The sequence below is a fragment of the Lemur catta genome, chromosome 8 (genome assembly GCF_020740605.2).
Source record: "Lemur catta isolate mLemCat1 chromosome 8, mLemCat1.pri, whole genome shotgun sequence".
NCBI classification, from domain to species: Eukaryota; Metazoa; Chordata; class Mammalia; order Primates; family Lemuridae; genus Lemur; species Lemur catta.
In genome coordinates this window covers 40,816,858-40,844,283 of record NC_059135.1, presented here as the reverse complement: position 1 = coordinate 40,844,283, position 27,426 = coordinate 40,816,858, and the positions used below count along the sequence as shown (strand labels likewise).

At 32.2% G+C, this 27,426-nt stretch overlaps 1 protein-coding gene across 3 annotated transcripts in view; it reads left to right on the top strand.

Annotated features, from left to right (window-relative positions):
- Window positions 1–27,426, top strand: part of GULP1 (GULP PTB domain containing engulfment adaptor 1) — a 251,733-nt gene that overhangs the window by 189,951 nt on the left and 34,356 nt on the right. For all 3 annotated transcript variants that reach the window (XR_006736738.1, XM_045558710.1, XM_045558711.1), the window contains exons 5-7: window positions 1,823–1,894; window positions 8,204–8,302; window positions 15,904–16,041. Coding sequence is in view for 2 of the 3 variants with exons in the window: in XM_045558710.1 (XP_045414666.1) it covers window positions 1,823–1,894; window positions 8,204–8,302; window positions 15,904–16,041 (309 nt within the window). In the remaining variant the exon portion in view is untranslated. The remainder of the gene's footprint in view (window positions 1–1,822; window positions 1,895–8,203; window positions 8,303–15,903; window positions 16,042–27,426) is intronic.

Below are 27,426 nucleotides of genomic sequence, written 5' to 3'. Positions count from 1 at the left end.
TTCGGGAGCTTTAAAACATACATATGTTTTGGCTCTGCCCCAGACCAATTAAATCAAACTCGTAGGTATTGGTAATAAGGTTAAAGCTTCGCCTGTGATTCTATCATGTAGCCAAGTTTGGAAATACTCATCTAAAACAGAGAAAACAGAGGAGATGTGACAGGTCCATTGGTATCAGGAATAGATTTGACTGTCTCTCACATCTTGGTAGCAAGTTTTCAATTCCTTTTAAGCAGAGAATTTGTCATTTACTTTGGTTTTCTGTGTACACTTTATCAACCAACAACTTGAGGTCACAGTGGGGCAATCTGAAAGCCTGATGATATCTTATCTAGGCCCCAGAAGCCATTTGGTATAGTTTGAGCATATTAAAAAAAGAAACCGTTGTACCTCACAGAACCTGAGAGGTGAAACTTCTCTTTGCCTCAGTGAAACTGAGTTTTACTCTCTCTCCTCCACGAGCTGGTAAGAAAGGGAAGAGCAGTTAACTCCTGTATTTTCAACTCACCTTTTGTAGCTACCTTCCATTATCCTCATGACTTATTAACTATTTTCTAACTCACTCAGTTCCTTATACTTTAGTACAAGGAATCATCTGTAATGCTTTTAGAAATATAATTCCCTGGCCCTACCTCTAAAAATTCTCATTTGACCAAGAAATCTGCATTTTTACATTTTAATCTGCTTTCTGGGTGATTCCCATGCCAGTTGTGCAGAAAGCCCATTTTAAAAAATGAGACTGTAATTATTTCAGCTGCCAATTTTTCAAGATTGAAGGAATAAGAAATTCCTTTTTTTTTGGTTCTCTTTCATTCTTCTAAGTTAACACATGAAAAAGATTCCACTTAATTATTTGATAAAGTGTGCATACACATACTCACACATATGTCTCATCTATACATATGAGAAGTGATGAATTCATGACTCTCTGTGGTGTTATAATTGGTAGTATATAACAAGAGCAAAAAAGTCTTTGGGAAATTATGTATGTGTCATGAATTTAATGTTTATTTGCTATGTAATATGTAGATTTTTTTCTAGAATAAAACCTTCATAGTTCAATTCTAATTGGTCTTGATCATTTCATTCTATTGGACTTCCATTTAGGAGGCATTATGTCTATCCAGAGTAGAGATTTTATTACAATATAGTGATTATTGCAAAATTTTTCCATTTTTGGATTGGTCAAGTTTTAACTAAACATCCTCAATGACTACCTTCAGGGTTATTTAAAACTTAGTAAAATATAGATCATATATATTTTATTTCTTAATCTAGTCTAGATATAACTTTACCAAATGGTATATATTGGGTATTTTAAAAAGTTTGTCTTACAAATTCTACATGTTAGTTGTGTCTCATAATTGGAAAACAAAGAAAAATGTTGATTTCAAATCATAAACTACAAAATATATTAATGAAACTTAAATATAGTAACAACTAAAAAGCATTTATATCCTTTGAATTTACAGATTTTTTTTAGTTATTCATAAGTTTACTGAATTTTAACTGTTGCAATCAACTTACTCTATTCCTTTAGAAAAATAACTTTAGTTTTCTTTCTAGTGAATATCTGCAAGTAAAATATTTAGAACAAATGTATGTTTTTTAAAAAATCTCTGATTAATAGGAATTGTAAATGACCAAATGATATATTTATATTTTTATATAACATAAAAATAATATAAATTAATACTTCTGGTTAATGAGGATTTGGCTTTGCATTGCTGTCAAAACATTCTATTATGAAGTTTTATAGTTCAAAATGATTTAATGGTATATGATGTAGTAAAGCTTGTGTCTCACAAATGACCATTTTCAGTTTCTTGGCAGTACAGAAGTGGAACAGCCGAAAGGAACAGAAGTTGTGAGAGATGCCGTAAGGAAACTAAAGGTAGGGAGAACTCTTAAAATAAATGTCTAGTGTATTGATGCTGTCAAATTGATGGAAATCGAAACATGAATAGCTTTAAGGCAGGTATAGTTTCACCCTGTTAAAAATGAACTATTGAATACATACCATCTAAAGAAACATTTGTAATTATAAATTATAATTACACACAAGTAATTAATTATTTTTCCATATATGGCGTACTATTCATGTTTTTCTAAGGCATAATGTTTCATACCAAAAAATTTCATGACAGTGATCCATAAGTGTTGCTGTTCTGTAGGTTGCTTTTACTTTGCTTAGGCAATGTGAACTCATGCCCCAACTCAAAAATGGGTAATGGCATACCAAGTGTCTCTAATAGCTAGGACATTTATCCTTCAGTTGAAAATGTGGAGTTGGAGTTGATTCCAAAGCAGAATTTTGCAGTGATTCTGTACATGAAAGATGTCCTGTGAGAGGATCTGCCATGTCCATGAGCAGCCATGGAGACACTGGTGCCTACGAGAAAAGAGGACATTAAATAAGCAACTTACATATTCTTAATCAACAAATTTCCTGAGAAAAATCTTACATAAGGTGCCACGCAGAATGTTTCTCTCATAGTTCCACATCTCAAAGGACATTGTTCTCACTGAGATTTTAAAATTTGAAAAACTTGAAGAGAATTATCTTTATTAAAAAAAAAACCAACTACATACTACTACTCTGTTTATATAATTAATTGTTATTCTCTATAGTTGCTCTCATATTTTTGGAGAAACAACCCTTCTCTAATATTTTATTTGGTAGAGACCATCAAGTTATTCCACAGTAGGGTTAAGCCTCTGATTGTGCCAGGCAAAGTTGTAGACATTAAAAAGTCTGAGGAAAAATTGAAGTAGGATGGCTTATGTTCTGGGTAAACAAATACAAGTGGATAATATTTTTATCCATTCATTTTTATGCAAATATTTTACCTAATCTTCTTAAAGTAACTATGCGAAAATGTCCCAAGATAATATCACTCTCATTTGGCAAAAAAATATATTAGCAAACCATTTATTTCCACTACTCATTAGGTAATAATCTAGACTTGCCCTTGTTTGGCCAATATTTTTAAGCACTAAAAGAGGATTTAAAAGGCCTAAAAGTTTACGAACAATATTTAGAATAGGATTCTGTTTAAATATTTTCAAAATGTTGCAAATTCTAGGCATGAGTCCAGTTTCACTACAATCAGAATGTTTTATAAAAGAACAGTGGTATTTACTGTTAGTATTTCTTTATACCTAAGAAGTTCTTTATTTGGTCCACCCAAATCCAAAACCAAAAGGATTCAATTACATAATGACTAGATCATACGTCAAGAGATATTTGAAATCAAATGTTTTCCAAATAATGGCTCGATTACATTTATTTTTGTGGAATTTTATATGGGATCCCTATGTAGTTTCATGTTTAGATATGTACTTTGTTAATAAAGGAATATGATTTACAATAAGATAAAAATTATATAGTATAGTTTAAAAATGCACATTTAGTTCATATTAGCTTTTGTCTGTCATGTGTCTTCCAGAATAAGTAGTATTAATAAGCAATCTTTATTCTGTTGATTGCAAAAAAATTTTGTCTATCAGGAAACTACATCTAAGGGTAATGATTCATGCACTAATGAGAATGAATAAAACAATACACTTTATCTATTTTAATTTTAATTTTTTTTGTTTCTTTTGTATGAAGAGTCAGAGTCTATAATTCGAAGTATACCAAGAATATTTACATTTATTTTTAAAACGTAAACCCTGGCTTCCTTTGAATTTCGGTATCATGTAGAAATAGCCAGTAGGTGGTGCTAGGACTCTACTAAAAAAAAAGAAATTTGCTATTTATTCCTATGTACACATCTCCATTTTAATTTAGTGCTTATTTTTCTTAAATGTATATATTCTGACTGCTTTTGAAAAAATCTATTATAGTTTAGTATTTGATTTTATTTGCCACATAAGGTAACATTTTATTTATATTTACCCCCTTTTCAAAAGTTTGCAGTATTAATGAATTGGCTTCTGACACATAAAGAATTTAAAATTTAGGGATAATAATGAAAGCTCAATGATGTCCTTTTCATGCGTCTATATTTAATGATGCCTGCTTAGTTTTCAAGAAAATGTTTAAAACTTTAATTTTTTTCATATTTTTCTGTCATTTTATGGATAATTTATAGCTTATAAATTTTTCTTAAATATAATATTTTTGTAAGCATTAAAGTTTTTACTTTCAGGTTCTATATTTATCAAAACATGTTTTCTATTTCTTAATCATTTTCAACAATTTCTATTTCTTAATCATGTTTTAGCCTGACATTTAAGAAAATACCCAATTTTCCAAAATGTAATAATTTAAAAACCCTTTCAATTTTTATGTATTTAATAGCATTGTTATTATAATGAGTTTTATTTTTAATAGTGCTTAATCTGTTTTTATTAACACAACTAGTGCAAATGTCAGAAGGCTCAGTGTATTTCATAAACAATTTGTTTGTGATATTTGCATGTAAGTATTGGTCATAGATTCAAAACTTATCAGTTTCTCTGAGAGATAACCAGAGGGAAGCATTCTTAGACCCTAATTTTAAAGGCGAGACTCCACTCCAATGCAGCTAAATTAAAATTACATGAAGTTACTTGAAGGAAACGTGGCCTTTGGGAATTACTGTCAAGTCCTGTTAGGTCTCAGCCCAACAGTTTCTCTATTCAACCTCACTCTCTCTGTGTAGCTTAACTCTCTATTTTGCCTTCACAACCAGTTATTTAATTAATATAACGTTTACAGCTTAATTTAATTATATACAAACATAGCTGATTTCCCCACAGGATTATTTAGAATACTTTAAATCAAAAATTTAATATAAAAACCACAAAGAGTAATAGTAGTTCAGAATGACAGAGTGAACAGCATTTGATAGCACAACAAAGTGTCTGTAATTAACAAGTTAGGGTACACTTTAAAATAGCTGAAAGAGTGGAATTGGAATGTTCCTAACACAAAGACATGATAACTGCCTGAGGTGATGGATACCCCAATTACTCTGATTTGATTAATTCACATTGTATGTCTGTATCAAAACATCACATGTGCCCTATAAAGATATACAGTTATTATGTGTACCCATAATAGTTAAAAACAAAAAGTAAACAAAAAAGAATAAAAGAATAAGAGGCCCAAAGTAATAAATTAATAATTTTTTTGCCTAAATAAATATATATATATATATATCCCATTAGTGGTATAGTTAGATTTCACTTTTTAAAAAGTCCTCTGAGAAATGCATAGGAATCGTGTAATGGAGACATTGAAATTCAGTCATACTCCCTTTAAATTTAGAAGTTCTACTCATCAGTGATATATTTATGTATTTCAAGTAAAGCTTCATCATTCCTTATTATTTTATGGTGATGAAGGCTTGATTTTATTTGTTCATTGTAACCAGTCATTCTCCAGAATGCTTATGCTTCACCTCTTTGTAATTTAAATTGTATTGGATTATTATATTAATATTTAAGGTTTAATGGCAGATCACTCTATCTATCTAGATCTATCAAGAAATGAATCCACTGAAGCAAAATTCCAAGAAATTTGCAAGAAAGATTCTTCAAGCATTAACATTAAAGTCATAAATAGGAAGAAAAAAGAATATGATGAGCATGTCTTTGTAATTAAATTAGAAATATTTGAGAACACAAAAGATCTGCAAGTGGAAACTTGGAGTTACAGGGGATCATACAAACTATAGATTACAATAAGCTTAAGTTTTAGATAAACAAACAGGCAGGAAGGAGAATATTAAACTCTGTTTAAAATATATATTAAATGAATATATTACCTTAGGCATAAGAGTCTTGCAACATATATTCAATAATCAAAGCCCATAACTAGTGTGAATCTTGATATGCATGGAAACAGAAGTGGGAATTTTATTTTTTAAATGCAGAGAATATGTGTGTAAAAGAATAATTTATTGGATATCTGCAAAACTACTGCCTACTTCCTACAAACTCATTTTATGCCCAAGGTATATAACTTCTCTGGGATTTATTTTTCTTTCCTTTAAATAAGGTTGGATTGTATGAAGCTTTTTTGAGCACAATCACTTCCTCCTGATAAAAAGCAGAAAGAAAGGTTTCAGAAACCTTAGATCAGATATTTTATGCTTATTTTTGTTTTTCTTTCTCTCATTCTCTCCTTCTCTTCCCCTCCCTTTCTACCTTCCTCCCATTCTTTTCCTTCATACTTCTTTTGTGTTTTTTCTCCCTCAGCCTTCTCTCCTTCCTTCTCTTCTTCATTTCTTCCATTCTTTCTTCTCTTCTGCTAAGATAAGTTTAATAAGAGTGGTTGTTCTGTGGTAGAGTTTTAGGAAGTAAAGGTTGCATGGTTTTTGTCAGCGGTCACAGGAATGGTTGTGTCCAGATGTGGAAGGGGCCTTAGCAACCGCTGCTCATTGTCTGTTTCTGGAAAACAGCAACACCTGGGAAGCAAGCTTAGCATGTTCTGCAGCAAACAACAGGGGTCGCTTTGTTCAGATGCATTCGCATAGATGGAGAACAGCTGGTTTGTTTTGTAAGCCTTCTTATGTGGAAAACCTCAAGTTGTTTAATTATGCTAATACAACAAGGAGATTATGAACGGGGAAAAAAACAAAGTTAATCCACTTTCTTTGGGAGAGAGCTGGGTTAATTTTTAAAGAGCTACAGTCAAGAAAAATAAGTTTCTTAAAGACAAAAAGAAAATTCTCTGGCACAAGTTAGTTGAATCATGGGCAGAATTTAAGACCGCTGGATACAAAGGAAAAAAAAAAAGAAAAGAAAAGAAAAGAAAAGAAAAGAAATAGCAGCCTGTAGAGCAGGACATACAGCAAGCTGAAAAATTACACCACCCAAAATGGAATAAAACAAATGGTACCCCCTGGGATGTGAAGGCAGACACTTCAAGGCATTGGTATATGCATTAATTATGTCACTCTCCATGGCAGTGCAAAGCCATGAAAGACAAAAAGGCTTTTAACCACTCTGCTCCAGGACTGAGCTATACCATGTGTATTTACATCTGCCATAAATTATGGTGAAATACACAATGCAAATAAATATGACATGCAAGAGGGCTGGAACTCTCCCTTGCCTTACGAGTCATCTATTTTGACTCAAGTTAGGATGGTTCGTATACTGAAAAAAATGTTATACTAAGAAATAACTTTTTGAAGCCCTAGAAGAAGGATGAGAAATTCTTTTTCCAATAGTTTTTATTTCTTAAAAAGAAAGATGGGGAGAGGAAGGAGAGAAGAAAAATAGGGAGAGAGTAGAATTGCCAGATAAAATCAGGGCCTCGAGTAAACTTTGAATTTGAGACAAATAATGAATAACTTTTTAGTGTAAGTATGTTCCAAATACTGCATGGGAAAACTTATACTAAATAGCATATATGTGTTGTGTGTGTGTATAATAAATGTGTGTATGCATTCTAAAATAAAAGTAAAAAAAATTATTGTTTAGTATTCAAGTTTAATTTGGCTCTTGTAGTTTTCCTCCCATTAAATCTAGAAATGCTGAGAGAGAGGCAGAGATTCTACTAAATGCATGAATATTCTGATTTTCTCTTTGGTTTTATAACAGAACCTAATAAGCATTTATGTACACTTATTATTCAATAAGAAGGTACAATAAATACTACTATGAAACCATTGAAAAAATGTTTGTGTTTTCAAGATATTCACTATATTTATAATTCTAGACTGAGTTGAGTTCTATACCTGAGTCTTTTAGCTGGGATAATTACTTCAATTCTTAGCTTCGGTTTCCATATGGTAATCTACCTCTTTTTATTTATTGATTTGGTTGGATAGGTTAGTGTTCCAAACTAGGTAGATATTTAGAAATGGAAAAGATAGCATGTCCATCAGCTAGTAAACTACAAGTTCTCTAAAGGTATTAAAAACCATATATACAAAGAAAAATAAATCAATCTCTGCTTATCTTCCTATAAATTGTTTTCAGTTTTCTTAACTGTCACAATTGTATGAATACAATTTAAGTATTATGAAAGAAGTGCATTAAAAATTGTGTTTTTACAAAGTTACTGATAATCAATCTGAATTATAATGATTTATTGCTGTGATTTTTAGATATTTTGAGACTATTTTTATAAAATACTTTATAATGGGCACTAATTCCCCTAATGAAAGTCTGACATTGAATACAAACTCCAAATATTTATTTGTTTGTGTTCATTCTCCATAGAAACAATATTATAGTTTTGTGAATAATTTTTCATTTATAGTTTGCAAGACATATCAAAAAATCTGAAGGCCAGAAAATTCCTAAAGTTGAGTTGCAAATATCAATTTATGGAGTGAAAATTCTAGAACCCAAAACAAAGGTAAGTCTTATTTTTGAATGTCAGAAGCCCTCTGACCTTTAATTAATTGCAATTATATTCCTATTTTAATGAATATTTAAAATTTGTTACCAACTTGAACTGTTCTGAGCTAATGAAAATTTGAAACTCTAGGTTTTTTAGGGAGGAAACCAACTTTTGAAGTTACTTTCTGAGTGGTCTGTTCTTTGGTTTGTGTTCAGAATGTAATAATTTATGTTAAGTTTATTCAACAACGTTTGGTCTTATATTTAGGAATTTTTCATCATGAGATGTGAAATTGATGCATACAGTATGGTTTACTGGTTTACTGAGTATGAAAAAAGACAAGAGCTGTGGGTTGTTTATTAAAATGGTTTGCATTTACTTTCATTGCCTGTAGACCAAATCAGTATATACTGACTTTTGAGGGCTGCCCTGACAAAATATCACCAGCTGGGTGGCTTAAGCAACACAAATTTATTTTCTCATGATTGTGGAGGCTGGAAGTCCATGACCAAAATGCCAGCAGGATGGGTTTTTTCTGGGGCCTCTCCTTGCTTGCAGATGGCCGCCCTCTGGCTGCCTTTTCACCTCATCCTCCCCCTGTGTGTACACAGTCTGTTGTTTCTTTGTATGTCCAGTTTCCTCTTTCATAAGAATACCAGTTAGATTGGATTAGGAAATACACTGACTGCCTCATTTTAACTTAATTACCTTTTTAAAGGCCTTATCTCCTGTTAAAAGAAAAACTTTAGACAAATTAAATTTAGCAGTTTATTTGAGCAGAGAAAAATTCGTGAATCAGGCATTCATGAATCGGGTTCAGAGAATTCCACCTATGAGTGTGGAGCTTTGTATAGGCTGGACAAGGAAGCAAAGTAGAGAAATCACCTGACTGGCTACAGCTAGGCATCTTTCTTATTTACGCACGGTGTGATGAGTTGGTAGCCTGTGATTGGCTGAAACTTGGCTGTTTGTTATACTCCTACCGAAGTTAGTTTTCACTTTGTTAGCATTATTATGTTAGGTTCAAGCTTGTCACGTAGGAGCTCTAAGTACAGAGAAAACCTCAGGCTAATGGCCTTCTGCTTATTTAATTTGACACTCCAACTGTAGTCATATTCTGAGGTACTAGGGATTAGGGCCTCAACTTAAGAATTTTAGGGGGACACAACTTATCCCATTATACATTGTAAACTTAAGTTTCTTGTTTTAATAAAGGGCTTTTGTTCCCTTAAAATCCAATAAAGATATTAAAATATAACCTATTCTAGATTCAAGTTCATTAATAAGTACCTGTTATGGTCTAAATTGTTTCCTTCCAGAATTTCTGTGTTGAAGCTCTAACCCCCAATGTGACTGCATTTGGAGATAGGTCCCTTAAAGAGGTAACTGAAGTTAAATGAGATTTTAAGTATGGGGTCCTAATGCGATATGACTGGTGTCTTTATAAAAAGAGGAAGAGACACCGCAGTCACGCACACACTCAGAGGAGAGTCCATGTGAAGACACAGCGTTCTGCAGGCCAAGAAGAGAGGCCCCCAAAAAACCACACCCATTGACACCTGACCTTGGACTTCTAACCTTTGGCATGTGAGAAACTAAATTTCTGTTGGTTAAGCCACCAAATCTGTGCTGTTATGGCAGCCTAGTAAACTAATAAAGTACTTTATTCACAATGCCTCAGAAATACAGTTTAGTAATTGTGATAAGACCATGATAATCAGTTTGGAAAAACTGATTACCATTCAACTCAAAGTATTTTATGAATACATGCTGTCAAAACTTTCTTCTAACAATGTAGGCATGCTTATTGAAAAATTAATTCAATTTGAAAACCAAAGGAACCCCTGTCCTGTAAACAGATTATGAAAATGTTTTTCATGGGTCTGCACCTTTTCTCTAGTCCAGTAGGTGCCATTCATACCTTCATCTATGTGAATACCAGTTCCCAGGAACATTTTGCTATTGGAAGTGTGGTCTGTGGACCAACAGCATCCATATCAACTGGGTGCTTGTTAGAAACATGGAATTGCCGGCCCCATTCCAGATGTAGGGAATGTGTATCCACAGTTTAAGAAGAAACTTAGTAATTCATATGCACATTAAAGTTTGAGGGGATTTGGTTGTAGTGCATAGTTTGGTGGCTATACCAATAGGCCTCATTTCCAAACTGTAGGCCATGAAATAGTTGCATAAAAATTACCTGAGACATTTGCAAAAATAAGTTCTAAGGCCCTAAATTTGCCTACAGAATCGGAATCTCTGAAGGTGGAAATTTTGCTTTTTTAATCTGTTTGAGGACAACTGTCCATATTAAAGAATAATGGTATTCCTTCAACCTTTTCAAGACTTGAATTGAAGACCTTCCACAATTATTCTAATTTTCTCCTATTACCCACCCTCAATATTAAATTACAAACAAAGAAATGAAGATTTTACTTGGGTTAAGGCTATCCCAAAAGAAGCACTTCTGGCTAAACACGGAATAAGGAAATGGTGAAAGGACAGTGGAAGGATGATTCAAGAATATAAAGGAATGTGTGTAGTTTGCTGGGAAACAATGTAGTTGCAAGTGAAGCATGGCTGAGATAAATTCATTAGACAAATGGCAATTACCAAAAGAGCAATAGACTGAGGAAGCAATAAATTACAGAAGGACAATGTAATCAAAGTGTAGCAACCTAAATGCAGTCTTACATGCAATCAAAAAGAAAAATAATGCAATTCTTGCATTGACTTCTTAAAATTAAATGGATATATAGTGACAAATGCCCAACAAAAATAGGTGATGTGTAGGCCATGTTTATGTTGAAAGTTCTCTTCTAAACTATACAGATTCTGTAGCTGTTCTGAAGTGAGTGTGTGTGTGTGTAATTATTAATTCAATTTCTTATCTGAATGTTTGGGACTTGTTACAGCACACCTTAAAATATGTAGAGCTGATAATAAGCTTTGCATACCATTTTCATATGTTCTTGTTCTTGTTGATTTGAGTTTATTTATGGTTTTCCTAGACTGTAAAAACTTCACCAAATTCATATACCAAAATTGTTACACCATAATTTACTAAATCATTCTTCTATTACTGAACATTTAGAATGCATTAATTGATACAAAGTTTAAGTATTTAGAAAATGCAGACATGATTAAATGTAGTATATAGAGAGGACTTCTTTAGTTCTTAGAATTGAGAATTTAATAATGGCATGTACTTAGAAAAGCATAAAATATAAATATTTAAAGCACTACAAGATGACTACCGCTAATATCATATGTGTGTAGCGTATGTGTGTATGTAAGTAGAAGCAGAGATGAATCATGTTATGCAAATGTGGTGCAGTGTTACCAGCTGCCTAGGTGAAGAGTATATGGGTATGCATTGCAACCTTTTCTTTAACCTAAATATGTTATTTCCTGCATGATTTCATCTGACCTCTTAAATGAGACTATTTCTTCCAATGAAAGATATATGAAAAGCTCTTTTAAAGACTACCATCAACCAGTTAGGCTGTCATATCTGTTTTTTCTTTCTTGGCTTCCCGAGGAAACCTACCCTTATGAATCCCAATTGACCAATAATTTATGGTTTATGAAGTTATTTCTTCTTCTTGGTCTCCTGATCTTTTGTGTTTTACCTGAAATGCAGAGAAAGTGTTTCCTGAACATTAAATACTTGTAAACCTAAAAATAGAAATACCAAATTTTTTTTTTAAAAAGTATAGTGAGCCATATGGTAGAGTGAAGACAAACTAAAATGGATAGAGTTCAAAAATTGACCCGAGCTTATAAAAAGTCAATTTTTAGTGAGAAAAGAATAAAGTCAAAGGTAATAAGAAAGCAGATAATAAATCTCCTGTTTTTGTTGTTGGAAAATCATATTTTCAGGTTTCTGCCAATAAAGGTCTCCCATTGCAACCTGTCAGCCATACCACTGTGTTGCCTAAGGTTTCCCTATCAAATCTTTATACTTCTCCTACCTAAACCCCATTTACAAAGTATCAGTAATGTGAAGTTCAATTCAACATGATTAGCCAGTTGACTTTTGATCATCTTACATTGCCTTACCCACATCAATAATACCAATGCTTTTCTTCCTTGTCCGAAAGTCTCAATTTCCTATACTTAATAGCTAATTTTTAAGAGGCCCAACTGAATTTTCTCCCAAAAAGTAAGTTTTCTAAACATTTAATGGGAAAGAAACATCTCTGTTTTCATCCCTACCAAACCTAACGAGCATTCTTGGAGTTTTAAAATCTTTGAGATGTGTTTTAACTTCAATTATATTACATATAAATATAGAACAATTGACTCTTTACCCACATATTACATGTGAATATAGAGTATCTGACTATTTACCCATATATAGAAAGTACCATTTCTTGAATTCATTAAAAAATGTAGGTAATCTGAAAAAGGGATTTATAAACTCTGCTGAGCATCAGTGCCCCCAGGACATTCCTTAGAATGCCGACTGCTGGAGTCCAGCCAGGCCTTTCAGCATCACAAATCTGCAGGAAAAGGCCTTGTGTGTGTGTGTGTGTGTGTGTGTGTGTGTGTGTGTGTGTGTGTACTCAATGCACTGGGGTGGTGGGGGGGACTTTCTTAGGTAATTCAGAGATAGCCTAAAGAAATGTATTTATGAACCATTATTCGAGGAGACATGAGTGAACCCCAAAAAAGCTGTCAATTTTATTTTAAGCAAGTTGTAATTTAGGAAAAAAGACAATTAAATATGATGCTCCCAAAATGAATTTATGTATAGTTAAATATAAACATATGAGGCAGAATTGTAAAGTACATTATTAATCTAACATGGATGGTCTTTATAGAGAAAAGAATTTTTACTTTTCTTTACCACTTGGAGAATGAAAATGGACGTGAAAGCAATCTCAATGACAGTTGGCTCCTTTTCTTTCTGTGTCGTTCCCCTTTCTGAAGATTATGCAGTGCTAGAAACAGGGGACATAAATAGATGAATTGGGGGTAAAAACATATATGCTGAGTTTTTGTTCCAACTCTAATAAAATATCATTAATATTAAAGGATATGTGTTTTTTTATTGTGGTTTATTGTGTTCCTGAATCTCATTATCCTATCTTACCAAAATTATTGCTACATTTGAAATTTACAAAGATCTATCCCAACAATAAAAAAACTTACAAAAATAATGAAATTGCAAGTTTCATCTCCCTAGACTTCATTTACAGGAAAATACTTTTGCTAATTTAAACAAAGGTTAGGGTTATCCCCAGCTGTTCATAACCAAGGCTTTTCATGATCCCACTGGTTGGTGAGTAAATGAAAAACTATGTAGATTTCAGCACCAGATAAAGTAAGTGGTGTGTTTTCTATGTTACTTGTAATTTCTTCTATAAATGGGAAAAAGTAATCATTTTTATGTATCATATAGCAATGATATTTTCTCTTTATGTATCATTAACATGATCATACAATTAGTAAACTGGTATAGACCTCCTGTCAGTATTTGGGAGCCACAGTGTGGCTGGGGACTATTGTTTGATTGAGTGTATTGACATTAAAACAAAAAAAACATGTCAATAACAAAGAAGACTGTCCATTCAGGCAAAATATAGAAAAAGGATAGTCTTAGACAAATGTGGTCGTTGTCTATTTAAGCTCTAAGTACAAGAAAAGGAAGATGCCTTCAAAAACCTAAGTAAGTTGAACACCTCTTCTTAGCATTGTTCCTCTCTGCTCTTGAAATGGATGGATCAAGCTATCTACTAATGCTAATAAGCATTAAAATCATGCAATATACTTCCTCATTTTAATTTTCATACTTGCCATGCAACTTTTTGATGCCTTACCATTTGGTTTGTATGCAGAGAAAGAAGAATGCATTGCTGTGGACAAATTCTCTTAGCATTTACTTGTATATCATATTTTATGTACTCATTTTCTGTCTGATGAGCAGTAATGTGAGTCAGAGTGATAGATCAAACCTCAGCAAGCTGACACAAACTCTGAGCTTGGAAGGATAAGGGTCTTTACTCCATCAGTGATACTTATCTTGGTCAAAATGTCTGAAATTCTGACTCAGCTGGGGTTAAAACAGGAAAAATTTTTATAGCAGAACCAACACTGTTCAGTATGACCTAATTTAAGGCTTTCTGGGGAGACATTCAGCCATTCTTCCTTGGATGAAACTATAGTTGCTTCCATCTCCAATCTTTTAAAATACCCAATGAATAATGTTGGTGCCCTGAGTTTCTGATTGATATTTCTAGTGTTATAATACATCTTAGAAAATGATATTTATAACTGCAGTAGAAAAGGGAATGATTGATTTTTCTACTTGCTTGCATCAGTCATAATTAAAAACATTGGATTCCTTTTCCACCCCCAAAATGTTTCAGAAAACTATGAAGAATAAATAAATAATTAGGATGATCTCTATGAATATAAATGGAGTGTCAAATGCTCCATCTTTGGACTAAATAATAGTAATTCTAAAAACATTTATTTATTTTATGTGAATATTTTTATTTTATTTTATTTTAATAAGTATGTTATCTGCTATTTTGCATGAGTTTTATAGTTCAATATGTATGCGTGTATATGTGTGTGTGTATATATATATATATATATGCTGCATCTGTACCTATCTGATTAGCAGATTTGATTCAGTGATTTTCTGAATATGTAGACCTACCTCATTCCCTGCTCAATGAAAAATATTACAGAAGTTTCAAGGATGACCTTCCTAGAAAGGAAAGATTCAAGAGTGCATGAGTAACAATGAAGTTGTGTAAAAATAAAGTTTAATAAGAAAACTAAGGGCCGGGTGCGGTGGCTCATGCCTGTAATCCCAGCACTCTGGGAGGCCGAGGCGGGTGGATTGTTTGAGCTCAGGAGTTCGAGACCAGCCTGAGCAAGAGCAAGACCCCATCTCTACTAAAAATAGAAAGAAATTATATCGACAGCTAAAAATATATACAGAAAAATTAGCCGGGCATGGTGGCGCATGCCTGTAGTCCCAGCTACTCGGGAGGCTGAGGCAGGAGGATGGCTTAAGCCCAGGAGTGTGAGGTTGCTGTGAGCTAGGCTGATGCCACGGCACTCACTCTAGCCTGGGCAACAAAGTGAGACTCTGTCTCAAAAAAAAAAAGAAAGCTAAGGTTGAAATGGCAGTGTGTTTCACATTAAATTGTGTGTGGATAAAGCTGTATTCTAAATTGTGATGGTACTTAGTGAGATAAAATGAAAAGTGTTCTGGTTTCAAAGGATTCTGCGAATTCCATAACCCTGTGGAGATATCTTAATCTCTCTGGGCCTCTATGTCCTCCTATGTAAACTTGCAGGGTTTAAAGTATATGGTTTCTTAAGATTCTTTGTAGCTCAGTTAGTCCATGAACCCCTGATCCTCTTATGTTAGGCTTGTGTCTTTCTAAGTACTTTTGAAATGAACATCTTAGCTCAATCCTGAGTCAGGAGGTCCGTCTCCATTATGCCTTTGTTTAAGTTTGGGATGTACATACTTATAAAACCAAAGCTTGACAGAAAATTGTTCTACTTTTAAAGTCATAGTTATATGTTATTAACACAGCTGGTGGGGGAAAAATCCCATCAGCGATGTTTATTTCCTTCTGTGTTCACAGGAAGTTCAACATAATTGTCAGCTTCATAGAATATCATTTTGTGCAGATGATAAAACTGACAAGAGGATATTCACTTTCATATGCAAAGATTCTGAGTCGAATAAACATTTGTGCTATGTATTTGACAGTGAAAAGTGTGTAAGTATGCCAGATGTTTTAGGGTGGTTTTTTTATGTTTTATAAGCCAGGAATTGTCTTGTTTCTGGCATTAGTAAAGTATCTGAAAATGAATAAGGTCTGCAAATACTTAAATGCACTAATAGATTTATCCTGTCATGAGAATATGCTTCAGGATTTCATCCTTAAATAAATTCTCATGTTCATGAGCACAAACTTGCATGCAAATTTCTTTTGTTAGGATGTCATGCCTGCTTATGTTATGCATTTATTTCTCTTATAATCATTTAATTTATTGTATAGTTTTAATCTCAAGTATGATTTAGTAATATAAACATATTACAAAGAGTAATGGTGAACAAAAGTATTTTGTTGTTTTTTTTCACCCTGAAATGTGATGGATTTGATGAAAATAAATATTCTAAACTCCAGGAAATAAAATGTGCATGGCTCTTTTAAAGATTTTCCAATACTTTGAAAATTCAGTTCTTGATATTTGTTATTTAGTAAACTTAATATCATGAAAAATAAGATTGTGTGTGTATCTGTGTGTGTGCATGTGTGTGTGTGTGTGTGTGTGTGTGTGAGTTTTTAATGTAATCTAAAGTTCTTAGCAAGTAAATACAACTAGCAAATTCCAAAGTTAAGTCCTGCAACAGTTCTTTAATCATCCAGAATCTTAAAGAAAACTCTGTGTCTTGATTATGAGTATAAGCTAAGTCTAATCATAACCTAGTCTGATTTCACATAAAATGTGAATTCAAAGCACACATTGCAGCCATTGATGGCTTCAATGAAGGAAAAACATCTAACCTCAAAAACTTCATTGGTTTAGACAGGAAATAGAACTTAATTAATCTATTTGCTAGTTTTTCTTGCTGTCAAAAATAGCAGAGAACTAATGTTATTATCACTATTATGTCATTTATTTGTCTGGTTTCAGTATGTGAGCTTCTTGAGAACAAATACCTTTTAATTTGTCTACGTGGCTCCTACATCAGGCAGACAACAGATGTTCAATGAATTTTTCCTTAAGGAAAATACCATGTTGAAAATTTACCAAAAGTGGAGCAAGGTTATTATCTGTATCTTTTAAACTGAAATGCCCTACGAAGGCAAGCTAATGCACTAAGCTACTTGGTATCATAATATCTTTTGAGAATTTGGTAAACACTATGGAACATCTTATCAGAAAAATATGATTACCCATGTAAGACAATACTGTGTGCATAATAAGACCTTTTATATCAAGTTCAAATTGTTTTTAAAATTTATATTATTGAATGAATGGATTATATTTACAAAGTTCAAGTGCTTCTTAACCATGATTGTTTGCAGATGTTTTTCTCTATGTGATTAAGATGAAAGTTGATATTTGTTGAATATCTTCTATGCGTAAGATATAATAACCTTTTACCACTTGCACAAAGCAGTTAACTCAGCTGTTCTTTCTTACCTTATACATAGAAATAAATTTCCTTTGGGTCTTTTGAAGGCTTCAGAATCAGAGTTCGTTATAAATATTAGTCTTATAGATTTCTGCCACTTGTTTTGTCTTCTTTGATCCCCATCCAAATTTGTTACCTGATCATTTAAAATATAAGTATGCCAGAACCCCTGTGTAGTTATATTCAGTTTTAAATGTTTCTTCCTTATTATAATTGTCTGTAATTGATTACCTGAATTTCAATTCCTTTGATCATTGTTCTTTTTGGATACAGCATATTAACTTTATTTTTTCTTGAAGGTTGAAAATGATTTCTTGATCTCTACAGTAGTGATTAACAATCATTAGTGTGCACAAATATCATAATGGTGCCTTTTAAAATATAGTTCCTTGAATCTCACTTCATAAACATGTTCTTATCAATTGGGGCTGGAGCTCAGGAAATTCACATTTAGCAAGTGTACCAAGTGATTCTGCTGCAGGTATAGGAAAGCTTGGCTTTGAAAAGAATCCCAGATATCTCTCTAACTATATGTTGGCATCATCTTCATGAGCTTAGAAAGGACATGTTTCCTCAAAATTTTATTATATCTGTATTATCTTCACTATGAGGGTTTATTGGTTCTAATTATAATAATGACTATATTTATAAAATTGATTTACATGTATATAGAATTTTTCATATGCACATCTTCTTTAGTTCTCATTTTAAATAGCTTTTCACAGAGTACTGAAATGGAAAATAGAATTATGGCCTAATTGGCACAACTCTTTTCTCTTATTTTAAGAAATCAAGACCAGACAGATTGAGTTTCCCAAAGTTACAAAACTAAGTAATAAGTAAAATCAGCACTAAAATCTAGGACTTTAGATTCCCATTGTTGCATTTGTCCCATCATACTCACATAACTGTGACCTGTTCTAGAGTCCTTCTGCCCTTGTTGGGGACCTTACCCTATCTGTTCATTGTCTTTTATCTTTTCAGCACTTCCATGGAATTGTTGAGAGTTTTTTTTTAATTTTTAATTATTATGCATACATAATTGCTGTATATATTTATAGGATACATATGATGCATTCAATGTATAGTAATCAAATCAGGGTAATTGGAGTATCCATAACCTCAAGCACTTATCTCTTCTTTGTGTTAGGAACATTTTACTTCCACTCTTTTAGTTATTTTGAAAGATGAAACCTAGCCTAGTCTGTTACAACACTGGAATTTACTACTTTACCAACAGTATTATGTTGTGTTAATGAGTTTCTCCCTCTATGATGACAGCAAATACCATGTGGGGAGTCAGAACACTCAACGCTACCAACTTAGGAAGCTGAACCGTTAGCCTCACCAGGCAGTAATGAGGCAGTGCTTTCCCACCCTCATTCCCCCACTGGAATTGTATAAGAAGAAAACACCTAAAACAGAAAGTTTAAATGTTAATAATTTCCAGAATTTTATAGCGTGATACCCAAAATATCCAGGATTCAACTGAAAAATCACTCTTCATACCAAGAAACAGGAAGATCTTAAACTAAAAGAAAAAAATGACAATCATAGCATGTAGATATCAGAGATATTAGAATTTTAGGACAAAGAGTTTAAAACATTATATAACATAATAAAATAAGCAGTTACAAACACACTTGAAACAAATGAAAAAGTAGAACATCTTATTAAAGAAATAGGAAATCTAAGCAAAGAAAAAGAAGATATAAAAAAATTCAATTGGAAATATTAGAACTGAAAAATAAAATAACCACATAAAACACTCAATGTATGGACTCAACAGCAGAATGGAAAGGACAGAGGAAAGAATCAATGATCTGGAAGATTGACAAGGAGAACATGACCAGTCTAAACAATGCAGAGACACACATGCCAATATACAAACACAAACAAAAATGAAACAGAACCTCAGGGACTATGGGGCTATAACAAAATATCTAACATTCGTGTGTCATCAGAGCCTAGAAAGAGAGAAAGAGGCAGGCTTGGAAAACACACAAAGAAATACTAGTTGAAAACTTTCCCAATTTGACAAATGACATAAACACATATATTTAAAATATTGAGTGAGCGCCAAACAGGATTATTTCAAATAACTCCACACCAAAACATATCATAGTCAAACTTCTGAAAACTAAAGACAAAGAAACATTTTGAAAGCAGCAAGTGATAAATAGAACTTTACATATAGCAGAAAGTCAGTAAGAATGATAATGTATTTCTCAGAAAAAACCATGAAGGCAAGAAAGTAGTCTAATACTTTTTGAGTACTGAGAAAAAAAAAGTCTAACCACAATCTTATATCTGGAAAAAATATTCTTCAACATTTAGAGAGAAATAAAAAATTTATCAGATGAAGGAAAATTTATTAGAATATTCGTCACTACCAGACTTTACCCTAAATGAATGGCTTATTCTTCCTTACCAGACCTACATTAAATGAGTGGCTAAAGGAAGTTCTCTAAACAGAAAGGAAACAATCAAAGAAGGGAACATGAAGCATGAGAAAGAAAAAAAGAACAGAATTAGCAAACATATGGGTAAATCTTCAGTTTTCTAAATTATGTTTGATGGTAGAAGAAAAAATACTTTCTAATGTGATTAATGTATATGAAATATATAAGGCAATTATATCATAACCAGGAAAAGTTGGAAAAATGTAAAGGGAGGCAAAATTTCTATGCCTCACTTGACTGGAAAAATGATTGCACTAGGCAACTATGATAAGTTATATACATATAATGTGGATCTTGGAGCAATCACTAAAAAGTTATACAATGAAATACATTCAGAAGCACTATAAATACATCAAAATTTTATCACAAAATGTTTTAAAAACCCATAAGAATACAGTTAAAAGAAAACAGAAAAAGAAAAAAGTAACAGAAAAGAAAAAAATTAAATAGCAGACTAAAGCTTTAATGTGTCAAGTCACATTAAATGTAAATGGTGTAAATACACCAATTAAAATATATTTTCAGAATGGATTAAAAACATAACCCAGGTATATATTGTTTACAAGGAACTTACTGCAAACGTAATGATATAGGTAATATAGGCAGGTTGAAAATAAAAGAATGGGAAGAGATACAGCATTATTCAAAAAAGCAATAGTAAATGTATGAATATCAGGTAGAGTAGACTTCAAGTATTACCAGGGACAGAGAGGAGCATTGTACATTGATAAAAGGGACATATCACCAAAGAGACAGAGCAGTTTCATGTATCTGATCAAACAATACAGCTACAAAATAAGAAACAAAAATGGATAGAACTAAAAGTATAAACTGACACATATACAATTATAGTTGTAAATTTCACAGCTACCCTCCCCAAAATTCAATTAGACAGAAAATCATCAAGGGTATGGATTAACTCAATGTCATCAACCAGTAGGATCTAAGCAACAGTTACAGAGAACTTCACCCAACAACAGAAGACTTTATATTAATTTCAAGTGCTCAGTGAACATGTACCAAAATAGACCGTATTCTGGACTATAAAAAAGTATGAAAAATTTAAAAGAATTGAAATTATGTAGAGTATCTTCTCTGTCTACAATGAAATCAATTGAAAAATCAAAAACAGAAAGATAGCAGGAAAATCTTTGAAAACTGGGGATTGAAATATTTGTAAATATTCCATACATCAAAGAGGAATTACCAAAGAAAATTTTTTCAAAACATAGCAAATTGACTAAATATGAAACAGAGAATACCAACATTTGTGTGATCCAACTAGCAGTGCTGAGAGGGAAATTTATAACAACTAAATTAATACCTTAGAAAAGAGGAAAGTCTCACATCAATATCTAAGCTCCCATCTCAAATAACTAGAAAAACAAAACATCAAAATGAACTCTAAGTAAGCAAAAGGAGGATAAGATTAATAAAAGAAGAAATTGGTGAAATTGAAAACCTAAAAACAACAGAGAAAATCAATGAAACAAAGTTCCGGTTCTTTGGAAGATCATAAAAGTAACAAAATTCTATTAAGATTGGCAAAGGAAAAAAAAGAAGACACAAATTACCATTATCCAGAATGAAACAGCAGATCTCACTGTAGACTCTTCCAATATCAAAAAAATAAGAGGATGCTATAAATGACGGTACACACATAAATTTGACCACATAAATGAATTGAATAAATTTCTTAAGAAACCAAAACTACCACAAATCACTCAGTATTAAGTAGATAATTTCAATGGCCCTATAACTATTAATATAAAGGAAATTAAATTTATAACTGAAGATGTATTAAAAGAGGATTCTCCAGAGTTAGATGCTTTCAGTAGAGAATTCTATAAAATGTTTAAACAGGAATTAGCATCATCTACACATCCTATTTCAGAAAATAGGAGTGGCAGAAACAGTTCCCAATTCATTTTGTGAAACTAGTATTAATATTTTCCTGATACCAAAACCAAAGACAATGCAAAAGAAAAAAGGAAAGAAGGAGGGATGGAGGGAGAGGGGGAGAGAGAGAGAGAGACAAAGAGAAAAGAGAGAAAGAGAAAGAAAGAAGGAAGGAATATAAATGCAAAAATTCCTAACAAAATATTAACAAATATAATGCAGAAATTTATTTATTTATTTTTTTTGAGACAGAGTCTTGCTTTGTTGCCCAGCTAGAGTGAGTGCCGTGGCGTCAGCCTAGCTCACAGCAACCTCAAACTCCTGGGCTTAAGCGATCCTACTGCCTCAGCCTCCCGAGTGGCTGGGACTACAGGCATGAGCCACCATGCCCGGCTAATTTTTTCTATATATATTTTAGTTGGCCAGATAATTTCTTTCTATTTTTAGTAGAGACGGGGTCTCGCTCTTGCTGAGGCTGGTCTTGAACTCCTGACCTCGAGCGATCCACCCGCCTCGGCCTCCCAGAGGGCTAGGATTACAGGCGTGAGCCACCGCGCCCGGCCAATGCAGAAATTTATTAAAAGAATTATACCCCAAGCCCAAGTGTAGTTTGTCCCAGGGATGCAAATTTGATTGAACATTCAAAAATCAACAATGTTATCAACCGTACTGATAAGTTAAAGAAGAAAAATCACGATTCCATTAATACTTCAAATTAAAAAAAAATCAACATCTATTCATGATTAAAAACTCTCAGAAAAATATGAATAGGAAGGAAATTTCTTCAATTTAATATAGTTCACCTAAAAAGATACAGGTATTTTACTTGATAGTTAAAAACAATGAATGCTTTCCTCCTAAGATTTGGAGCAAAGCAAGACTTTCCACTCTTACCACTCTTACTAAACACAGTTGTAGAAGCTCCAGTCCTTGCAATAAGGCAAGAAAAATGCAAATCGTAAAGGAAGAAACAAAACTGTTCTTATTTTCAGATGCTATGATTATTATATAGAAAATTCAGAGTATACAAACAATTTTCTGGATCTAATAAATGAGTTTAGCAAAGTGGCAGAATACATGCTTAATGTACACTGATCAGTTGTATTGCTGTATAATGGCAATGAACACATGGATACAAACATTTACAATTTCTTTTAAAAAAATGAAATACATAGGTGTAAATCTAAGCTAATATGTAAAACCTGACCAGTATTTTTATGCTGAAAGCTATAAATTACTGATGAATGAAAGGATACAAGATAAAAGTGGAGAGACACATTATGTTCAAGTATTATAAAACTCAATATATGCGTCTCTCTCCAGATTGGCATACACGTTTAACACAATTCCTGTCAAAATTATAGCAAGATTGTTTGTAGAAATAGAAAAGATTATTCTAAAATTTATATGCAAAGGCAAAGGCACTAGAATTGCTAAAACAATTCTAAAGCCTAATAAAGTGAAAGAAATCAGTTTACCGTATTTGAAGACTTATTGCATACCTTTAGTAACCAAGACTAGTTTTTTTGGAGGGATAGATAAATTAGATAAGTGGAACTGAGTAGAGAACATAGAAATCAGCTCTCAGAAATATGCCCAACTAATGTTTGACAATGGTACAAAAGCAATAAAATAGAGAAATGATTCACTTTTTGACAAACGGTGCTGGTGCAATTGGACACGCATAAGCAAATAAAATGCACCTTAACCTAAATCTCACACCTTATATAAAACTTAACTGAAAATGCATCATGAACGTATATGTAAATATACACAACTATAAAACATTTAGAAAAAAACACACGGAAAAGCTTCAGGATGTAGGGCTAGTCAGAGAGTTCTTAGACTTGCCACCCAAAGCAGGATCCAGAAATGGAAAATAAAATGACAAATTGAACTTCATCGAAAGAATTTTCCTCTGTGAAAGTCCTTCTTAAGAGGGTGAGAAGACTAGCTAAGACTGGGAAAAAATATTTGCAAAACACATATTAGACAAAGGACTAGTATTAACTTTCAACACTCAACAGTTATAAAAACAATCAATAAAATTAGAAAACAGGCAAAAGACAAGAAGGAACATTTCATGGGAGAGGATATGCAGATGGCAAATAAGCACAGGAAAAGATGTTCAACATTAGTGTCCGTTAGGGAAACATTAGTTAAAATCAAAATGAATTATTCCTACACAACTATGAGACAGGTTAGAATAAAAACACCAAATGCTGGATTAGATATGGAAAAACTGGATCATTCATACATAGATTGTGGGGATATAAAATGGTACAGTCAGTCAGGCAAAACAGTTTGGTAGTTTTATAAGAAACTAAACCTGCAGCAATATGATAAACTACTTGGACATTTATCCCAGAGAAATCAAAACTTAAAATATTCACACAAAAACCTGTACATGAATGTTTATAGCAGCTTGTTCGTAATAACCAAAAACTACAAACAACCCAGGAAAGCGGGTGAATGGTTAAACAAACCTTGGTACATTCCAACAGCAGAACACTATCTAGCAGTAAAAAGGAATGAGTTATTAATACATACAACAACTTGCATGACTCTCTGGAGATTAGGGAGTGAAAAGGGCCAATCTCAGAAGCTTATGTACTCAAAAGCTTAAGATTCCTTTTCTATAACATTCTTAAAATAACAAAATTATAGAAATGGAGAATAGATTGGTGTTTGCCATGGTTTAAGGAAAGGGTGAGGGTAGGCTGGAAGAAAGTGTGCTTATAAAACAGTAAGATGAGTGATTCTTGTGGTAATACAGTTATTCTGTATCTTGACTATATTATTATCAATATCCTAATTGTGATTGGTACTACAATTTTGTAATATGTTGCCATTGGGAGAACCTAAATAAAGGGTACACAGGATCTCTATTTCTTACAATTTATTATTTCTTACAACTGAATGTAATTCTAAAATTATCTTAAAATAAAAAGTTGACTTAAAAAAAAAACTAAATTATGGCCTTTTTGGGCTAACCCTTTTGTCTTATATTAAGTAAGTTCAGGCCAGAAAGATTTAGTGACTTTCCCAGAATCATAAAGCTAGTGATAGTATCAGAACTACAAATTTTCAGTTTGCTTGAAATTTAAACCAAGGCCTACCCTAGCATGCTACAGAACTGGCATTTACTTTACTAGTGTCATCATGTTGTATTATTAAGATTTAATAGTTACCCAGCTTCTATAGTCATCTCCTTAAGTTTAAAAAAATAAAATTAGATATAGAATTTATTGTGATATGGTTGATTTGGTTTCTTTGTTACATCAAATAAAGTTACTGTCAACTATTTAACCATTATTTTGATGTTCTTTGTTTCTCACAATATTGTTTTCAAATGTTAATAAATATTCCTTATTCAATGGATACTGCTTTTGATATAGGAAGAGTAGCCCCCAATAAGCAGATGAAAGTGTCACACACATCCTCACATATTTTTTTTAAATAATGTGAAGTGAAATGTAAAATAAGGCAAAGTTTAAAACCTCTCTCTTACTTCCTGATTACTTCTCTGTAAGAAAAATGTTCATTGTCAAAGGAATCATGTTATTAGTACTAGAAGGAATCATTGCATCCAATCTTTTCACAAGGTGTATTTGTAGAAGTTATTATGTAAATTCTTGTTACAGTTATATTTTATGTTTTCCTTATAATAATTTTTTGAAATAAACTTTTTTTAAATTTACATATTCTCATTCTATATAGTTTATTCGAAGATCAGGGAAAAAACTGATTTTCTTAGATTAATCATTCAATTTAACAAAGTTAGTTGTTACTCAGGATCTGGAAGCATATTGCTGCTGACTCGTTCCCTCTGCCACCAGTTTTCATCTTTCCACTTCATGACATAATTAATACTAAAATTTATATGTCAAATCCCTGAGTTAAGAAAATCCAATAAATTATCTTATTCTGACACAAAGTAGTGACCAACTGTAAACCAGAAAAATAATTTTAGTTAGATTGTCTGAAGTTCTTTTGTATGGGATTTTTAAAGATTGATATATTTGATATTTTGTGCTAAGTACCCAAACTTTGTACAATTATTAGCAGTATTTGGACCACTGTCCTATATTAGCTATCATAAAATGCTAGTTGAGTGGTAAAACACAGTTCTTAATTAATTTCTTTTTCATTGTTTAAAATTATTTTAATCAAAAAGGATAGATTCCTAAAATCTATTTCACTGACTATGTAGTCTACCTCATCAAATTCTCTAGTAATGGGCATAGAACATTATTTGTTCTTAAAGACACAATTTTGTGAGAATATAAAGAACTTTCTAAGTAAGAAGCTGTTTTTTAGAGAATAAAGGAACACTTCTAAAATCATTTTACGAAGTCGGTGTTACCCTAATATAAAACCTGACAAAGACATTTCAAAAAATGAAAATTACAGACCAGTGTATCTTATGATAGAGTTAACACTCTTTAACATAATAATTCTAAATTGAGTCCAGTAATGATATAAATCTATAAAATAGATAATACGTTATTACTAAGTTTAGTTTAACATAAGAAAATTGATTAATGTAATCCAACATTTTTAACAGAATAACAAAAAAATCATCTTAGAAGATACAAAAAAAAAAAGCCCACTAGACAAAATTTAACTGAATTGATGATAAAATTACCAGCATGCTAGAAATAAAAGAGATATATCTTATTTTGATAAATATTTTAAAAGCCTTACAGGTAGCATCTTAACTAATGTTGAATTATTGAATGCTTTCCTCCTAAGACTGGGAATAAGGCAAAGATGTTCATACTCACTACCTATTTATCATGGTATTAGATGTCTTAGCCAGTGAATAGGCTAGTGGTGGGGAGAAAGCACAAAGATTGGAAAGAGAACAATAAAATTGCCTTTTTCACAGATATAATAGCAATTTCTTTACATAAAAATCCTGAAAATCTACAAACAACTGCCATAATTATGACACAAATTAGGCAAGGACACATGATCCAAGGTCAATTTACAAAACAAATTGTGTTTCTGTCTACTGGCAAAAAAAAAAAAAGGAATAAAAATCTATTTCATATAGCATCAGCAAACATGAAATAATTAGGATTTAAAAATATGCAAGGCATCTACACTAAAATTTTCAAAATATTGCTGAATGTTAAGAAGACCTAAAATAATGGGAGAAAGATAACGTACTCATGAATAAGAAGGCTCAATTTAATTAAGTGGGCAATTCTAACAAATTAATCCATAGATTCAATACAATTCTGATCAAAATCACAATGGGATTTTTAGTAGAAATTGAAAAGTTATTTCTACTATGGTAATACAAATGGCCAGAAAAAATTAATCTTGAAAGGGAAGACCAAAGTTGGGAGACATATACTACGTGATTTCAGAAATACCCACACATACATGGTCAATTTATTTTCCAGAAATATGACAAGAAAATTCAATGGAGAAAGAAGTCTTTTTGACAAGTGATATTGGAACAATGAACTAAATATATGAAAAACACAAAGAATTAACCCCTACTTATGCTACATAAAAGCAATTTGAGATGGATCATAGCCATAAAGTAGAAGCTTCTGTAGTCTTATACACAACCTTCATTAAAA